The sequence below is a fragment of the Acanthopagrus latus genome, chromosome 4 (genome assembly GCF_904848185.1).
Source record: "Acanthopagrus latus isolate v.2019 chromosome 4, fAcaLat1.1, whole genome shotgun sequence".
Taxonomy (NCBI): Eukaryota; Metazoa; Chordata; class Actinopteri; order Spariformes; family Sparidae; genus Acanthopagrus; species Acanthopagrus latus.
In genome coordinates, this window is record NC_051042.1 from 6445417 (window position 1) to 6464679 (window position 19263).

Here is a 19263-nt window from a genome sequence, read left to right on the forward strand (position 1 = left end):
CAGGCCTTCTAACAGTGTCAATAAATAAACATTTAAACAATCTGACTGTATTAAGTACATTAAAACATTTTTTTAAACTGAAGCTGCAGATAAAAGTTTTAAAATCATCACATGAAATCTGCTAGTCCCAATTCAAGATGCTTCACACGTCAATCCTACATTTACGCTTTAGTTTCTGTACCTCAGAAATATATATTTTGGAAAACAACCAAGGAATGTGCTCCATCATATATAGTGTAGGTTATCATATAATGTAGCTTTATCAGTCTGTGAATGTACCCTGTGGCTTCCATCGAGAAGATCCCTTAGTTAAAACACTACAGAAAAGGAGGAACTGCAAAAACTGTGTCATGAAATATGTGTTATTGTTTTATAACTGGTGTAAGTGTTAGGATTATTTGTGATGTATTTGGGTAGAATTTGATATGTGAGAAAACCAGATCCTCAAAGGACTGCTTCGACCCCTAGATGAGATCAGTATTAGAGCAAATGGTTCTTTGGAGGACGTCTGAGGTGGACAAAATAACATGGATACCTTACAATATGATACACTTTTTGATTCAACATTAAAAGCCTCACTGAGGCAGTAATGTTTCTGAAAGGTTCCCTCGAGTCATGTAGTAAGACATGTACAAATAACTAGCTTGGAAAAATAATCTGTGTATGTTTTTTTTCTGAGATATATTTACCACAAAATTCTCAAAAATGCTTTTCTTCTTCATTAGAATACTATAATCAGTGAATATGCATGAATATATGTGAAGTCCTGTCTCAGACTGTGTGCTACAGTCAACTGTGGAAAGAAATAAAACACACATTTTGGCCTGAGGGGGATTTACATTATTAGATTTCCTAATATGAGGGGTCATTTTAGTCTGATCTCACCGAGCTGGTTGGATGAATGATGCTCGTCACTGAGTGTCAGTCAGGACACAAAAACTCAACACTCTTCTTTACTGTACAGACGGGTGAAGTTCTACAGAAGCAAACTGAGGAAATACAATATGAGTGCAGCTTACTTGACTAAAGTGACTTTAGATGTAAGAATATATATAAGAAAGAATATAAACCATGTGAACACAACTGACTAACTGTAGGTCTGAGCAGGAGTTGAGAAATACTGAGGTCCTGCCCCCGGTTAAGAAACAATAACATGGTTCATAAGACATTTATTAAGATGATGAATAGATCATGATGAAGGTTACAAACATCAGCTGCAACTCATCTAAATAATGTTTACAAGTTAACCACACAGTATTTATTATTATGAACATCAACTGCAACTTTACAAAACACAACTGCTTGTCAACAGTGAAATAAATTAATCATATATAATTGTTTATTTTAATGATATGATAGTTATTATAAAGCCTTACAAAATACAAAATACAGAAAAGCGAATGGAGACCTCAAGAAATGTATAATGATGCCTGGAGAATATTATTTAAGCAACCTAGGTGGAATAGTTCAATGTTAGGAGTCAGAACTTTCCAAGCTGTTCTAAGAAATACTTTGTATCCATTTATCTGTGTCCTCGATGTGTCTGAAAATGAAACCATCGTGGTTTTATCAAACATAAAGTTCAGCACTACACATGTCCAGTCCAGAGGTGTGGAGACACTTGTATAGCTGGCTCTGTGTAATGTAAGTCGTGTTTAAAGTATGATCTCAATTCTGAGTTTGTATGTTATTTATCTTATGGAACATATTGTCTTTTGTCTGGAGCCAAAGTCTGCAATGAAGTTTGATTCAGCGAAAATGTAGTCACGATAATTCTCCTTGCACAGATCTCTAGCATCTTTATGTTTATTTTATCTAGGCGTCATATGCAAGGGAAATATACTCGTTGCCGTTGTCGTCTTTCTGTTTAACAAAAAGAGTCCTTGGTTAAGTGTCGATTGCCCTCTCTGCCGCCAGATTTAGCTGCACATCGAACCACACCTTCCTGACAAGTCCAGGAGCTCTGTTGACAGACAGCACCACAGAGTTGATCTGAGCATCTGTAGGTCTGTCGCTGAAACAGGGGGCTGATGCTGGCTGGTGTCTTTGCCTTTTTGTCCGTAGGTCTTTTTTTGATGACAGACTTGAATACATCATTGCTCGACTTGAAAGTGCCACAGTTCATGATGTTAAATGTCGAGAAGTGACAAGATATCCCTGACCTAACTGCAAAGTAGCTCGCAATGGAGTAGGCCTTGCCGTTGGCATTTTGCACTCAAGGATGAAATGATCGTAGCACCTTATTTAGAGACTCTGGACTACAGGTAAACAAGTCTCCACTAACCAGTCATGGCCCATAACGTGCTCTTTTTTGTGATCAATTTGTGTCGATCCTCTTCTATTTTATCATTATCTCTGTCCTCCAAAACGTTGTGCCGTTTCACTTCTCTCTCTTTTTTTTTTTATACCGGCAGTGACGACAACTCAACCTTTAGCCCAGTGCCGGCCCAAGTCTTTTGGGGGCCCTAAGCAGAATTTGATTTGGGGCCCCCCTCCCACCACTGCAGAGTCACCTGTGCAATTATTGAAACAAATGAATTGACTTGCAGCTGCTTAGTTCGCTTATGCCTCGAGCCGGCCCTGCTTTAGCCAAAAGACTCGAAATCACCGTCTTTTCCAAAAATATTAAAGTTAATTTCAAACTCATCCATATTTTTTCTGATATAAAGTAACGTTAGGTTAACTGTTACAGAGTTACAACTCTTGAGTTGACGTTGCTTAGGGACCGAATACGCTGGTGTGATAAGTGACCGGACTACTTGCGAGCATAGATTGTAGTCCGCGGAGTGATACGAAATACGTGAATCTGGGGCGAAAAGGCCACTTTCTTTGACGACGGTCAAACATGCTTAGCAGCGGTCAATTATACGACCATAATTGATCGCCGAACGTTGGGAAGGCTCATTCGAGTGAATGGAGCATTCTACAGCATTGAGAGGAGCCGTGTGATAACGGTGTATACTGTCACCAGTACTATCGCGCGGCCACCAGCAGGGATCGCTGCCCCCATTACCACCACTACTTTCCTCGCTCCGTCTAACTTCCGCCTACGTCAGACCCTCTCACAACACGGAATAATGGCGGCCAGCTCAGATCGGAATCCCCCTCCTTTCCCTGCCACAGAGGAGCCCGGAGCTGGACTGTCTGACATGGCAGACGGAGACAGCGATGAGGGAGAGGACATCTTCGTCAGTCACGTACGTTCACCGCCGACTCTTGTTGTTATTAAGTTACTGGCGGGTTTATCTTGTCGACATGAAGCAGCCGTCAGTCTGCTCTTTATCTCTCTGACCTGCATTCAGATCACTGGACCAGTGACGGAGAGGCGAGACGTGTTCCCGGGTTTTATACAACACTGAACTCAGTCATAAACTTGGACGAAGTTAGTTTGAAGCGCTCGAAAAAGCACTTTTGACTCGTACATCGATAAACTCCACATTCTGTTGTGTCGGCCTGCTCTGCTGCCTTATCGATCATTTAAAGCTGCTCCGGTTCGATCTCTGAGTGAATCGCCGGTGTTTGTGACTATTGTGATGAATTTAAGTGTAGAGTCTCTAGTGTCGACCTAACAGGACCGCCCAAACCGAACCGGCTGGTCTGTGTTACAACGTCATAACGGTCCTGAGAGGAGAGAGCTCGCAACTCCTGCTGTCCTCCCTCCTGTCTATGTTCATCTGAGTGGTGTGTCCCTGTCTGCACCCTCCATGTTTGTGTGTCTTCCCTGTCTGTGTTGTGTCGTCCCTGTCTGTGTGGTAGTCTACCTGTTGTGTCCTCCCTGTCTGCGTGTTCTCTCTATGTTAATTAATCTACGTGTTTTGTCCTTCCTGTCTACAGAGTGACCCTGTGGCTGTGAGTCGAGGAGTTTCTCAGCCAGATCGTGCCAGTGAAGCGGCTCCGGATCTGTTTGGTGAGGAGGAGGCCAGCAGCACTCTGGCCAAATCCAACGGGGTTCACTCTGACGATGACAACGACCTGTTTTCTGGTCAGGAGATGTGTTTTATTAACTGTTTCTCTTCATTTGATCCTAACAAGTCTCAATGTGACTGTACAGGAAAGAAGTCTGCTGAGATGGTTCTCTTTAGTTTGGTCATGCGGGTATTTGTGTGTGCAGATAATAAAAGCACATGCCACAGATTTTACACTTCATTTTACGAGTCATGAGGCATAATCATGCTGGAATGTAGCCGAGTGTATTTCCTCAAGTACTGTACAAGTCTGAGGTACTTGTACTTGAATTGAGAATGTCTTTATATACAGTCATGGACGAAAGTATTGGCACCCCTGGAACTTTTCCAGAAAATGCACCATTTCTCCCAGAAAAGTGTTGCAATTACAAATGTTTTGGTATACACTTTTATTTCCTTGAAGTGCATCGGGACAACACAGAAAGACAGAAGAAGAAAAAGCCAAATTTGACATAATAAACTCAAAAGTGGGTCGGACAAAATCATTGGCACCCTCAACTTAATATTTGGCTGCACACCCTTTGGAGAAAACAACTTAAACCACTCGCTTCTTACAACCATCAGCAAGTTTCCTACACCTCTCAACTGGAATTTTGGACCACTCTTCTTTTGCAAACTGCTCCAGGTCTTTCAGATTTGAAGGGTGCTTTCTCGAAACAGCAATTTTGAGATCTTTCCATAGGTGTTCTACGGGATTTAGATCTGGACTCATTGCTGGCCACTTCAGAATTCTCCAGTGCTTTGTCTCCAACCATTTCTGGGTGCTTTGTGAGATATGTTTTGGGTCATTGTCCTGCTGTCTTTTGATAGTCTCCAGATCTCATGATTCCTTGCACACAATCAATGCACCCACTGCAAAACAGGCAGCAAAACAACCCCAAAACATCTTGGAACCGCCACCATATTTAACTGTAAGTACTGTGTTCTTTTCTTTGTAGGCCTCGTTCCGTTTTCTGTAAACAGTAGAATGACGTGCTTTGCTAAAAAGCTCTACCAAAGTCTCATCTGTCCACGAAACATTTTCCCAGAAAAATTGAGGCTTACTCAGGTATGTTCTTGCAAACTGCAGTCTGGCTTTTTAATGCCTCTGTGTCATAAGTGGGGTTCTCCTCGGTCTCCTGCCATAGCGCTTCATCTCATACAGATGACGATGTATGGTTCGAGCTGACACTGTTGCACCCTGAGTCTGCAGGACAGCCTGAATTTGTGTGGAAGTTGACTGAGGTTGTTTATCCACCATTTGAACTATCCTGCGTTGTATTCTTTCATCAATTTTTCTCTTCCATCCACATCTAGGGAGATTTGCCACAGTTCCATCGGTTATAAACTTCTTGATTATATTGCGCACAGTTGAGAAAGGAATTTTAAGATCTCTGGAGATTGACTTGTAACCTTGAGATAGTTGATGTGAATGTACATGAGTCAAACTTTCGTGTAAAAGCATAATAATGACGAAAGAGGCACTTTTAAGATTTAACATATTTTCGTTTTTGGGCAAGCTCATTTTCAATGGGAGTTCAAGGAGTACTTTTGCATCGGATCAAAATTTTTTAAAAACTATTTTTAAAAAAACTAAGAAGGCTCAGCACAACATAAAACTTTGCTGGTAGTATCACCAGGGTCTCTACACATGTACATGAGCATTGAGAACATTATTTGTGTACACAGAGTTGACACAGAAGTATCGATCTCCGAATGCGACGTAACTTGGAGGAGAGTTAAGGTGGACCGCTGCTGTCTTCCAGCAACAACTATCCACATGATATCTCACGTGACGTTTCCAGCTTTTGATTTTAGGATTGTTTCTTATATGAGGCTCCTTTTTCAACTTCAAGGTCAATATTGCTTTTTCGCTATGACAAAACAATGAATTATCTGTGCATTTATATGGAACTAAGCTTTAGGAGCGGTCCACTTTAACTCACCTCCATGTTACATTGCATTAGGAAATTGACACTTCTCACTGGCAGGATGGCTGCGAGTGGAGGAAACATCTGCTAACGTGAGTTGCGCAAAAACTCTCTTTTTAGTAAACTTAAATGCGCCTCCTTCGTCGTAATCATGCTTTTACACAAAGGTTTGACTTGTATACATTAGAGCTGAACGATATATCGTTATCATATCTATATCTAGACATGAACATTGAAGATCGTAATATCGAAAAAGAAACGATATAAACGACATAGATTTCCCCGCTCGCCCTGCAAGTACTGCTCTGGCAGTCACAACAAACATCATTTTTAGCCAACTATAAACCTTTCATGCTTGCTGTGGATCGACAGCTGAAGCCAACCAATGACAAACAGACGAGGGTGGGAGTGAGGGAGACGGAGACGCACTCACACACACACAGTGTTGCCAACTTGGCAACTTTCTCGCTAGATTTAGTGACTTTTCAGACCCTCTTAGCGACTTTATTATGTTATATATTATTATACATTATATATTATATTGTAATTCTCCTGCTGCTCAGAGTCATCGCAGTCCACGGCTCCTCTGCAGCAGCACTGGGGTCTCTCCCCTCCTGAGCAGCTGTGCAGGCGGCAGCAGGAGCGGACACCGCGGCCACTCGCTCGGTGGATTTGAGCCCGGATAGCTGCTGTTTACTCTGTTGATCCGTTAATTCTCTGACTTCTTTCTAGATTCCACTGGTACTTTACCGATAACCTGAAGCTGCTGAGTCTCGATCTTCACTTTCACTCTTTCTCTCCAGATTAGGATGTCATCGTTCATCTTGTAAAAATGCACATAGTTCGTTTGATCTTCTCCCTCCCTTTACTGTTGTTACTTCAAATATATTTGTCTCTGTAGTGAGTTTGTGATAATTTGGTAATGATTTCTCTATCAACCATTTGTGTATGGCTTAAAATAATCTCTTTTATTTTTCTGAAAAATGCTTGGTTTTCACTGAACCGTAGTCATATTGTATCATATTGATATCAAGATATCTGGCATGAATATCGAGATATGAAATTTTGTCCATATTGTTCAGCCCTAGTATACATTCCCCCCAAAAATCCTAGGTTTCATTTTTAGTTTCACTTTAAGTCCTCAGACAATTCTCAGCTCTTCTTTCACACACAGGCACACAACAAAAAGTTTGAGTCAACTTTTATACACTCTAATTGGCTTCAGTTTCAATTTCTATATTGTCAGCACCTGTTAGTTGCTACAAGTGAGTTTAAACGAAGATCACATGCTTGAAATTAAATTATTTACCCACAGTCTTAATAGGATGCCAATGATTTTGTCCAGTCAATTTTTTGAGTTGTGTATAAATTGATGTCAAATTTGGCTTTTTTCCTCTGCTTTTTCGTGTTGTCCCAATGCACTTAAAGGAAATAAACATGTGTATACCAAAACATTTGTAATTGCAACACATTTCTGGGAGAAATGGTGCATTTTCTGGAAAAGTTCCTGGGGTGCCAGTGCTTTCGTCCATGACTGTATATTATTCAGTACATGTTGGAAGACGGTAGTACAGGTTTTCGAAAGGGAGTGGAAGTGTCTCAATGTTCTAGAAGTGCGGTGATAGATCAGTGGACTGCTTATCACAACCTGGCACCTGCATTACCCACAGTACAACTTAGCCATCACATGACATCACTGGAGGCACTTTAGTAGATCAAATGCAGCTGCCTCTGGAGCCAAAAAGGCCTTATACTACTTTGTTCCACATATGCAGTATTACCAGCAATAATTGTTGTTTTAGTTAATAAAACATCAGTAAATACTGAAAAAAGCTAACTTTCCCAGACCCGGACTTTTGACAGCTCTCAAAGATCAAACTGAGAAAAGCTGAAATCTGTAGTGAGTTATTAAAAAAAAAATGTCATACTTGTCATTTATCAATAATAAATCAAAATGCATTGGTCAAGTAAACTGTAGCTTTTCTGCACCGCATTCAGCAGTTAGTGTTGTGGAGAACCAGGTGTGGTGCTGTTCAGTGACATGGTGAGGGATCCTGTCTGACATTTGTCATTTGTGTTTCTTCATCTTTTTGGATACTGAGTGGCATACATTAATCAAAAGTCTTCTCTTTCCCCAGAGGCAAATATGGAGCCGAGCCCAGATAAGCCCAGCAGCTCTGACAGGAAGGAGCTTCCCACCTCCTCTGGCCCCTGTTCTCCCTCCTCGTTCACTCAGGGCCCTGCAGCCATGCAGCCCACCTCCTTGGAGCAGGTATAGGCCACACCAAATCACCAATTAATTGCACAACTGGAATGCTTTTGTTCTTTTTATTCAAATATTTAGAGGTGTGTTCTTGTTTTTATTTGCAGTTGGAGGAAGACGAGGCCAAGGACAGTTTTGATGTGGATGTTGCCGTCACCAACCCGGAGAAAGTCGGTCAGTCTCTTTTCTCATACGCATGTTAAAACTATGATATGGTTCTGTAATTTCCTGTTCAGTAAAACGTTTTGGTTTTGTAATTGGCTAGATAATTAAAACTTTGGACAGGTAAGTATTGTGGTTTCAACCTAAATTCTTTAAATACACTGACACATTCATTTTGGACCAAAACCTTATTAATCCTAATCGACTGTTTTGTTCCTGTCCTCCTAGGAGATGGCATGAATGCATACGTGGCCTACAAAGTTTCCACCAGGGTCTGTATTAAAGCTTGTTTTGATACATATGTTTGATGTACTTTTACTCAGCTCCTAAACCTGCTGATATCTCTAAATCTTCACTATTGTTAGTGCCTCATTAGTGTCCATGTATCCACTTTCAGACGTCCCTGCCCATGTTCAGGAGTAAAGCCTTCACCACGAGGAGGCGTTATAGTGACTTCCTGGGTCTCTATGAGAAGCTGTCCGTCAAGCAGTCGCTCCTGGGCTGCATCATTCCACCGCCACCTGAGAAAAGTGTTGTAGGTCGGTACCCACGTCTTTCTTTTCCACGTTTTTACGTCTGAGTTTTTGTTTGCCCTCTGTGACTGTCATATGCATCAACAGGAATGACCAAAGTGAAGGTGGGAATGGACGACCCATCCTCTGTTGAGTTTGTCGAGAGAAGAAGAGCAGCTCTGGAGAGGCAAGGATCTGTACACCTTAGTAATCAGTAGTCACAAGATCATAGTTTTAATTATACTGTGCCTGTTTTACATTTGGTATTTTTTTTATTTCTGCAATAGAGTTTACAACGTGCTTTGACAGACAAAGAGCAATATCAGGAATTTCAGGAAGACATGGAAGTAGCATAAATACTAAACAGTCCAACAGAAGGAAGCCCAGACTAAGGAGAAGTTAAAACAAGAAGACACAATGCAAAACACAAGTGTCAATATGAATAACTACAATAAATGTTTAAATGTACCAACAGGAGGAAACAAAACTGTCAGTGAGATTTTGTCTATTTCTGAAAAGTTATCACAGTTATTTGTAGGCAGTGGTGCTCATACTGCTTCAGTCAACAGTCCTCTCTAAATGAGAGCTCCTTGTGGCCTAAGACAAACACACCATAACACGCAGTTACCGTGGGACTATAGATCTGACTTAGATCCATGATATGTGATGAGCATAGCACAGAATACTTGAAGAAATGACTGCACACTCAAACAAATATGGTCATGAAGTGTAAATGAGACAATATAAAAAGCATATTCTGTATGAATGTTCACACATTTATATACATTACATTTACAGTGACACAACAAGTAAACATCTGGAGAGAACAGAGTGGTAGAATTATGACTAGAAATGAGTCATTGTTATTTACAACTAAAATAAGAACAGATGGAAAATAAAAGAAAGAAAATGCTCCAGTTTAAGTGCGTGTGCATTTAAGGTCTTTGTCAGTGTATTTCTGCTAAGGTCCATGTGTGTGTTTTATGTTGATTTAACTTCTTACTCTCCTCATCTTGCTGCCACCGTGGTTTTTGTAGGTATCTTCAGAGAATAGTGGCTCATCCGTTGTTACTACAAGATCCTGACGTCCGTGAGTTCTTGGAGAGAGAAGATGTGAGTATTCTACAGTGGACACAGACAACATTCCCCCACTAGAGTTTCCAAGTTGTAATCTGACAGCTGGATCGTTTCAGCTTTGCTCAGATTAACAGTTACCATCAACACCAGAAAAACACAAATCTATTCATACTTGTTGTCTATAATGGAGACATGAAAGCAGACAGAAATAGTGCCAGGCTGCCAGTCTGCCCGGAACCAGTCAGTCTTCATTTTCTGTGAAATTTCACTTTTGAAGTTTTTGAAGTTTCGAGAATTGATAAAAGCACAGTAAGCCTCATTATTGTGTAGCCTTTACATTGTGCAGTTGTGCAACACTAACTTCTGAGTGATATGTTGATGCAAGAATCTTGCCAGTTGAAGAAAGTATTTTCTTGTGGCAGAAAGCTAATGATTTTAAATTTAAATTTTTTTTTGATGAGCAAATGTTAGATTCTCCAAAATAACACACGCTAACTTTTGAACTGTGTGTGTTTTCAGCTACCCAGAGCAGTGAACACGCAGGCACTGAGTGGAGCTGGCTTCCTCAAAATGATCAATAAGGCATCAGATGCTGTCAACAAGATGACCATCAAGATGAATGAGTCTGACACTGTAAGGAAACCACTGTTGTACATGTGGCCTGTATATAGAAACACATTTTATAATTCTGACATGGAAAAATCAGTGTTTGGATAAAACCTAAGAGATCAGTGTAGGCACCAGAACATTTAAACAGTAATACAATCAATGTTTGGAAGTAGAACTGGGGCATTTGAACAGAAATGGACCATTGAGTGGAAATTATTTTTTAATCTCTACAATTTGAGTAAATTATAGTTATTTATAGTAAGTATTACAGCCTGATTGACATCTTTTCTGAATTATATGATTGTTTCAAATCAGAGATCTAAATACATTATACATGTTATAGTTTAAACAGAAACAAACTAAATATATGGGTTATTATAATGTGTTGTAGTGCTGAAAGTGGAAGAACTGGCCTTATACTCTAGATATGATGAGGTTGTGTGGTTGAGCAATTGTTCTGATACTGTTCTGTTTGTGCTGCGTGTCTCAGTGGTTTGAGGACAAATTCCAGGAGGTGGAGAACGAGGAGCAGCAGCTGAGGAAGCTTCATGCCGTGGTCGACTCCCTGGTCAATCACAGAAAGGGTGAGCTGCATCTGACTTTCTTCACTTGTCTATGTCCACCCAGTTTTTTTTTATACCAAATTGTTCTTTTAGGGTGAGAAAAGTACACTGAAAAAGTTTTTTGTTTCCTCCTCCTAAACCAGAGCTGTGTGGGAACACAGCAGTATTTGCCAAAAGTATGGCCATGTTGGGTAACTCTGAGGACAACACAGCCCTGTCCCGGGCCCTGTCCCAGCTGGCAGAGGTGGAGGACAAGATGGAGCAGCTGCATCAGGAGCAGGCAGCCAGTGACTTCTTCATTTTTGAGGAGATGCTGGCCGACTACATCCGCCTGCTGGGCGCTATGCGGGTATGCTAGCAGCTGCACAATGGCAGATATACAGTAAGGCTGTAACTGAAGATGATTTTCATTAGTGATTAAGCTGTTGATTATTTTCACTTTAAATTGCTCACTCTATAAAATTTCAAAAACTTGATTGCTTGAATTTTTTCCAAGCAAAAATGTCAAACATTTTCTGGTTCCAGCTTCTGGATTATCAAAATAGTGTGCAAACTTTCCATCATAATGGATTAATCAGCTGATGTTTGCAGCTTTGTAAACAATTAAAAGAAGTAAAGATTCTTCAAAAGTAGCAAGCTAGTTCCTGATATCAGGACTAAAATAAAGAAACAAAGCATCTCTTGGGTCGTTTAAGCCACTGTTATCTTGTAGAGCTACATCACTTAAATAAAACATTTTGTATGGAGCACAAAATGTTGTCAAAGCTGAGGCAGAAGCACCTGTACTGAAGTGTACTGAAGTGTACTGAAGTGTAGTGAAGTGTAGTGAAGTGTAGTGAAGTGAATGACAAAGTGTAATTTAAATGATCATTGCTAAAAGTGTCAGTGGCACCTGTTCTCTGTTTGGTACATGGACTGATCAGGTGTTGTGTCACTACTGTGATCTATGTGGACATCCACAGGGCTGTTTTGACCAGCGCATGCGGGCGTGGCAGCGATGGCAAGAGGCTCAAGGCACACTCCAGAAGAAGAGAGAGGCTGAGGCCAAGCTGCTGTGGGCCAACAAGCCTGACAAACTGCAGCAGGCCAAAGAAGACATCACTGAGGTAACACACACACACACACACACACACACAAACAGACCACACAGTTCAGAGGTCCTTATCGGAGATGAGTATTAACTGCTCATCAAATTTTTTTCAGCTATTTCTGGAGCAAAAAAATTTTTCTTGCTGATATCAGCTTCTCACAAGTGTTGATTTGCTTCTTCTGTGTTTACTATGTTGCTAAATTAAATAGTTTTGGGGCAGCCAATCTAGAATCTAGAAAGATCAAGTATCAGTGCACCAATTCATGCTGTTCCATCAGTGTAGCATTTCAATAAAAATGTTTCTTTTGTGATTTCACACACCTTCTTCTGCTGATGTCTCAGCACTAAGTCAGCAGAAACCCGTTGGAGCCACTTCTGTTTTATACGAGGACATCCTGTGTAACAGGTGTCTGTAATCCCTTTAGAAGTAGCCGATCGTTTTTTGTTCACTGTTTAGAAGACTGTTGGGGGTTTTCCTTTTTTTAATCCTCCTTATGTGTGTCCTCAGTGGGAGTCAAGGGTGACACAGTACGAGAGAGATTTCGACCGGATTGGAATGACTGTACGTAAAGAGGTGCTCCGGTTTGAGGTATGTATATGTATTTATAACTAGAACAAGTCAAAAGTGCTCGTGTTTCAGTAGAAATTTAATGTGATTAAATATCACAAACTTTCATCTGATCTACCCTGGACATGTACTGTGTGCCTTCTCCATATATCCATAAAGAGCAACTTTATTGTGAGATATTTCAGCCAATGTTTGTTTGGGTAATCATAAAAAATGACATTTCCTTTTTTTTTTTAACTTGGTTTCATTCAAAATCATGTACAGAATCATATTCATCATATCTGCTCTTTCATACATAAGGTAACAGTTATGGTTCGGTCCACATATTGTGTGTTGGAGGGTCAGGCTTCAACCACCTTACTGTAATGCATTTAATTGCTGCTGCTAGTAGTGTCTGTAAGAGATATTTTTTGGCTCTTCCTTCCATACCTCTTGGTAATAGACCTAGTAGGGCCACCATTGTGGCCATTGTAATATTTCCACCAAATATTTTATTAAGTGTTTCAAACATTTCCTTCCAGAATGCTTCCAGTTTTGGGCATAGCCAGAGTATGTGGATCTGATTACCAATGTGTGGGCCACAGTTTCTCTAGCGTTTATTTGAGTGTGTTTTAAAAAACAAAACAAAAAAACCCATAACATTTTAAGTATTGATGAGTCTTGGCCCAACATCCAATTTAAAGCTCTACAGACAACCGAGCCGGACCTGAAGCACATGAAGGTTTTGAAGGTTTTAGTGAGTGCTTGGTACAATGTAGCAATGGTTTGACATTAGACATGTCTTCATGAGTGTAACTCTTAAAGAATAACAGAAGAAATGCAATATGTCCAGATGTTAGCTCACAGAATTAATGAGTCTCTGTAATCAGATGTCTCTTGTATGGAGTTATGCGGACCTGTGTACTTTTTGTAATGATGTATAGGTTTTTTTTTTTATGGCAGCCTGGTGTCGTTTGCAGTTGAGTTGATGACAGTAAACACACTAGACACCTGTGTGGAATGGTCACTGTTGACAGATTATCAATATGTCTGTCCTGCTGCTTTCTGATGGCTGCATAAATCTATAAACAGCAGAAACAGACGTGGTTCTGAGACATCTATTCTCAGAACAGTCTAGACCTATCTGCTACCAAATACCTAATCTTGCTCTGCGCTGTCTTATTTGAATGAACCTCCCACTTGTTTGTACCTCTCCTCCAACCTGTGCACCATGTGTGCTAAGCTGGGCACCAAAATACCACACAGACAGGAACAGCGAAATTTCAAAGTCAGGAAAATACCAAACACTCAAACGCTGGGTGTCGTGCCAGATTGAAAACGGTGCCAGCTTTCTTTTTGGTTTCATTTATATCAAGGAAATTCTTTTTTTTTTCTGGTTTATTGACCAAATGTGGCATCACACCATTTGGTCCATTAAACTCTTCCTATTTAAATTTAAAGAAGCTTTTTATTGTTTCCCCTTTCTGTCAGGTTTTATTGTAAAGCTTCTTGTGCATGTAAAAGGTCTTTAGATGTTAAGAGGCCCAAAGTTCATATGAACAGTCTCACTTTTGTTTGTTAGTTTGTGACTCCTTGACATCACACAGCGTCCACATGTCATAGATGTGCATATTTTATCTCTATGTTAAAGGAAGAAGCAAAGCTAACTTGAATCTGAAAACATGACAGAGACAACCGGAGATACATGCTCAAGCATGTGCGAGCTGACCAATCAGAGGAGGCTGGTTATTCAGGAGGGAGGAGCTGTAAAGAGACAAGAGCTAAAATAGAGAGTTTTTAGACAGAGGGCAAATACGGTGCTGCAGAATGGACAGTAAAAGAGAACTGATAAATGTTTTTTACATTGTGTAAACTTATTTGATGATATTATAAACCTTGAAATTAGCACAATATGTCTCCTTTAAATGTGTGTTATGATGACCCTGATGAAGGCCACAAGCCGAAACATACTGGTACCACAGTTAAGTTGTTCCTGTCCTCAGTGTACCTTGGAAATAGATGAAGGTCTGCCAGAAATCCCCCCAGCTGTTTTTCCCTCCTCATAAAGAGCTGGAGACGTGACAACACTTCTTTCTTTTCAGAAAGAAAAAGCCAAGGACTTCAAGAGCCAGATAATCAAGTATTTGGAGGCAATGCTGCAGTCTCAACAACGGGTAATCATCCGACTATTTCAAGAATTACATTCAGCACGCATGTTGAAATGATTAAAGATATTCTGCACTACAACAACATATTTTAACTTGATTTGTTCCAGCTTATAAAGTTCTGGGAGGCGTTCCTGCCCGAGGCGAAGGCGATAGCTTAATGAAGAGGGAGACGTCTTAAAGACCCCAACTGCCTTTTTTGAACACTTTACCTCTTGACCAGGAACTGAGAGGACAATTTTGAAACACACAAGAAACTTCCATCCATTTTGTTCTTTTGTCTTTTTAACCATAGTGTATTCTCTTAATCTTGTACAGCTCTTTGATATATTAAGCTGCCGCATTTACACAACATTTCTCTGGCATAACTTCTTGTTTGTGTTCTTGACTTAAAGATGGTATGAAGCAGGAAGCCAGCAGAGGTGAACCTGGCTGTAGTATTTGTAAAGCCCACTGTCTGTCAGTTGGATGTATGTTTCTTGCTTTAACCGGTATATTAAAGTGTTCACACTGAGGTACTGCCCTAGAATAACATTGTCTATAGTTTACATTAGGAGAATACGTAAGTCATTCCAGTGTCTAACAGCTTATGTTGATGGATGCATGTCAGATAATGTTTGAAGCACTAAAATGCATTGTAAAAATACAAACCACTATTGATTACTGAGGTCATTTACCTGAAGTATTAGCACATTGTTACAGTGTATCACAATGAATATTGAATCATAGAGGTCAAATTAAACTTAAAAGAGTTGACGAAGTTACATGCTTGTCAGAGTTGTTACAGAATGAGAACAGATATGAGAGGTTTCAGTGAGCGCAAACTGAGAAAATGCCGTCACTGCTTTGTTGGTATTTTCTATGATGATGTATTTGCTAGAATCATTTTTATTCTATTAATCCGTCTCTTTCACAACATTTTTAAGTACTTAGATTTCTTGTTTGAGGCCCAAAGGATCTCGTTTGGAAGTGCTGCAGAGATTATTAACTGCCGTTGTAAATGACTATCAACAATACTTGAATTGAATCACGCCACTACTGTCTGATATTATTGGTGATCATACATTTCTTTTTGATAAATTGGTTTAACAATGACTGAGAGGCACAGACATTCAAGTGATACGGTCCTTATTTTCTTATTCAGCGTTTGTACTCGTAGTTTTACCGTCATGTCATATTTACGTAAGAATGTGCTTTATTTTTGTAACCACTTTGCATTAGCACACACATTCTCCTGGAAATGCTATACAGGTAGATGTACAAAATAAATATGATTGGTTAAGCTTTGGGCTCTGTTGACATGGTTTCTGTTACTTGTTTTGTGTTTGATTGGATTTCAATTTTCACGTCAATTCACTTCATCTGCTCCCAGAACTTTTGACCATAGATTCACATACCGAAACCTTTTATGAGTCAGACATTGGTCGGCACATCCTAAGATGAAACGCAAGCAATTGAGGAGAATCAAAAATGTATTCAGCTCTGGCCCAAACTGAAAATGAAGCCTTTTAAAATCTTTAAATTACCCAGAGACATCATTTATTTGGACATTTGACAGTTCCATGACTTTCTGCTGATGGTTTTTATGTGATATGACCAACAGCACCAGAACAGATGCAAAGTTGATTTGAGATCATTTTGTCTGCTGTTTCCAAAGTGAATCATTTTGAAGTTCAGTCTTGAACAGCTGAAACTATGATGTGACACACAGATATTTTTTTCACAAAGCTCATCGACAAGCTAACATTTCGTTTCCCCTTCTGACCTCAAGACCCAACATGGAGGAAGGTTTTTAATTGATAACCCTTTGCCAAAACAAAATATCTCAGTGTTTTGCTCCCTGTGATACATCAACAACTCAAACTCCAATTACACAAAAACAAATAGACATTTATGATTTTGAGGGATGATGGTGTGTAAACAACAATAGTGTCAGTCACTGATAGAGAAGATTGAAGTTCTTTAGATTGAATCATATTTCACGGTTAGGCTCTCCAAAGCCTAAACATAGCTTCATTGTCTGCAGATGACTTCTGGAACATGACACCAGGTCAAAATCATGTATTTGAGTAATATTCATCCATCCATCCATCATCTGTACACATTATATGTACGCCGCTTAATCCTCTGCAGGGTCGCGGGGAGTAATATTAATTTAAAAATAAATCAATATCATGATGCCTTCAGATGATAAAACAATGTTAAGTGCTTTAGAGCTCTTGCAGGTTCACAATGTAGTGACATTTGAACCAGAGGAGAGAAAAGATATGTTTTTATATTCCTATGAACAAATATAACAACTCTCTTTGTTTCATGACTGGATAAACAAACTGACCTTAAAGGACAACACAGTTTATACTGTTTTATGGCGTTTATATGTGGCGGACCCTGCCACCTCTCTAGCTTCAAAGAGAATGCTGGGACCCTATATTCATCTGGGAACAGCTGGTTCTTAAACACCTTTCTGAGTTTGTTGTAGTTCCTGATTAATGTTGTAAATATTAATGTTCTGAGTGTGTTAGTGCTGTAAATGTATCTAGTGCCCCTTTAAAGAAGGTCCTTGAACACAACAGTGTGTTTACAGCTCATATTTAGACTCACTTCCAGATGTGACTGTATATTTCTAACAACATAAACACACTATTATATGATCTGTCTGATGATGCGAGTCGAGTATCTTTTCTGACCCGGAAGTGTACGTCGTGAAGCGGGCGGTGCCGTTTGTCTACATCCGGTGTCTTCGAACCTTTCACGAGCAGCAAAGACAGACGAGCAGCGAAGAATGGAGAGAGCCGCTAACGAGGCTCCTCCGTCAGCGTAAAGCATCAGCAACAACAAGTCACACCGACAAGCTCCGGTTAAGACCCGGGAATCAGCCTATAACCAGCGGGACGAACACCCGAGCCGTGTCCCGGTCCTCTGGATTAATCACAGCGAAGGTGAGTCTGTTGTGTTTGTTTGCGATGAGCTAGCAAACCAACGTTTGATAGCAGGCTGCTGGTCGGTAGCTAATATTTTCGATGCTAACAGAGCTAATTTCCTTGTTGCGCTCGGTCCAGCTGTCAGCTAGCCATTTAGTAGGTGTTAGCCGAGGCGTTAACACCAAGCGACGAGTCTGGTTGCTTTATTTATTATCCGTTAACTTACTCAATATGATGATAAATAAGAAATGTGTGTATCGCGTTGTTTGTGGCTGAATATATTTAAAGCCAGAGCAGCCACTGTGGCTCACATAATGTTTGGCTAACGTTAGCTTTGTGGCTTGTTGGTCTAGTTTTATCTTGACAAGCTAACTTAGCCATCGGTTGGTTCGCCTGCTGATCGATGGGACCATCAGTGATGCAGACTGACAGGGCAGCTTTGTCCATGAAACGCTGGCGTTCAACTGCCAACTCGCTTCCTTGTTTTGATTCATTCGGCGGCCTGCGTACAAAGGATCAATCATCTTTTTATTAGCCTCAGCTGCCTCTGCCCAACACTTCCCCTCATGCTGGAGTATTATCACCGTTTCTCAGAGCAGGATAAGGCAGCAAACACAGGCTGGCACAGAACATGATGGATGTGTCGGAGGCCCCTCCTCAGCCTGCTCACTGTGGGCACACTGAAGCGTCCAGCTAACTGCTGTCCGGCTGATGTGTGCCAGATGTGAGGAGGCAGGTTAGGAGCACATTTGTCTGCTCGTGGCCACAGAGGCACAGACACAAGGTAAACCCCCTTTGCTCAACTGCATAGATGGATTATTACGGAATCAATACAGCAGGGCTCCTATTCATTTACCCCCCATCTAGTAAAAAATAATTGATTCCCCTGTTTTCCACTAAATAACACAGTGGCCTGCTGTAGGAGAGCAGTGAAACCAAACCAAAATGTACCCAAACCAGGGCTTTGAATCCATGGTATAGATCTGATAGCATCCTTGTACGTAGTCCCAAATGAAATACTATAAGTTAAAAGACAGTTAAAACAGCGTAACGCAAATATACAACTGATGCTGACACCAGGGAGTAAAAACATATCGTATATAATATTATATTCTTTCATAATACACCAGGGGCTGGCCCATTTGGCCTTTCAGGGCAGATATTGAAGTTTCAGTATTGAAACTTTGACTTTCTGCTATTTAAACTTTCTCTCCACTGCAGTTATTTGACAACTTGAGTTACTCTGCAGATTCAGATGATTAAGTGTTTATAGGCTATTTGTTGTGACTTGTAACCAATCAGATATGTGTGTGAGAGCGTGTTGCCTCTGAGCCACAGCAGCACATTTTTAAATTAGTTAATTATATCAGCAGTCTGACAGAAAATCTAATACCGATAATCAGAAAGATGCTGAGTATCAGTGATGATAATTTGCCAGGGCCAGAATCATTCTGTGCACAAAACAAGTATGTAGACACG

The 19263-nt window shown here is 40.4% G+C and overlaps 2 protein-coding genes across 5 annotated transcripts in view; both read left to right on the forward strand.

Moving 5' to 3' along the window:
- Nucleotides 1–2934: 2934 nt before the first annotated feature.
- Nucleotides 2935–16151, forward strand: LOC119018450 (sorting nexin-1-like). Its single transcript, XM_037096126.1, has 15 exons — nucleotides 2935–3197; nucleotides 3835–3982; nucleotides 8014–8147; nucleotides 8246–8312; nucleotides 8529–8572; nucleotides 8698–8839; nucleotides 8921–8999; nucleotides 9850–9925; nucleotides 10409–10522; nucleotides 10989–11082; nucleotides 11205–11410; nucleotides 12024–12167; nucleotides 12660–12740; nucleotides 14801–14872; nucleotides 14974–16151. The coding sequence occupies exons 1-15, from the start codon at nucleotides 3078–3080 to the stop codon at nucleotides 15022–15024; spliced, it is 1572 nt and encodes a 523-aa protein (XP_036952021.1). The 5' UTR covers nucleotides 2935–3077; the 3' UTR covers nucleotides 15025–16151.
- Nucleotides 16152–17581: 1430 nt separating this feature from the next.
- The window catches only part of csnk1g1 (casein kinase 1, gamma 1), a 43691-nt gene continuing 42009 nt past the window's right edge, over nucleotides 17582–19263 (forward strand). For 3 of the 4 annotated variants that reach the window (XM_037096345.1, XM_037096346.1, XM_037096347.1), the window contains exon 1: nucleotides 17583–17802. The gene's annotated coding sequence lies outside the window, so the exon portion shown is untranslated. Of the gene's footprint in view, nucleotides 17803–19263 lie in introns of all 4 variants that reach the window. The other variant, XM_037096344.1, reaches the window with a different exon arrangement.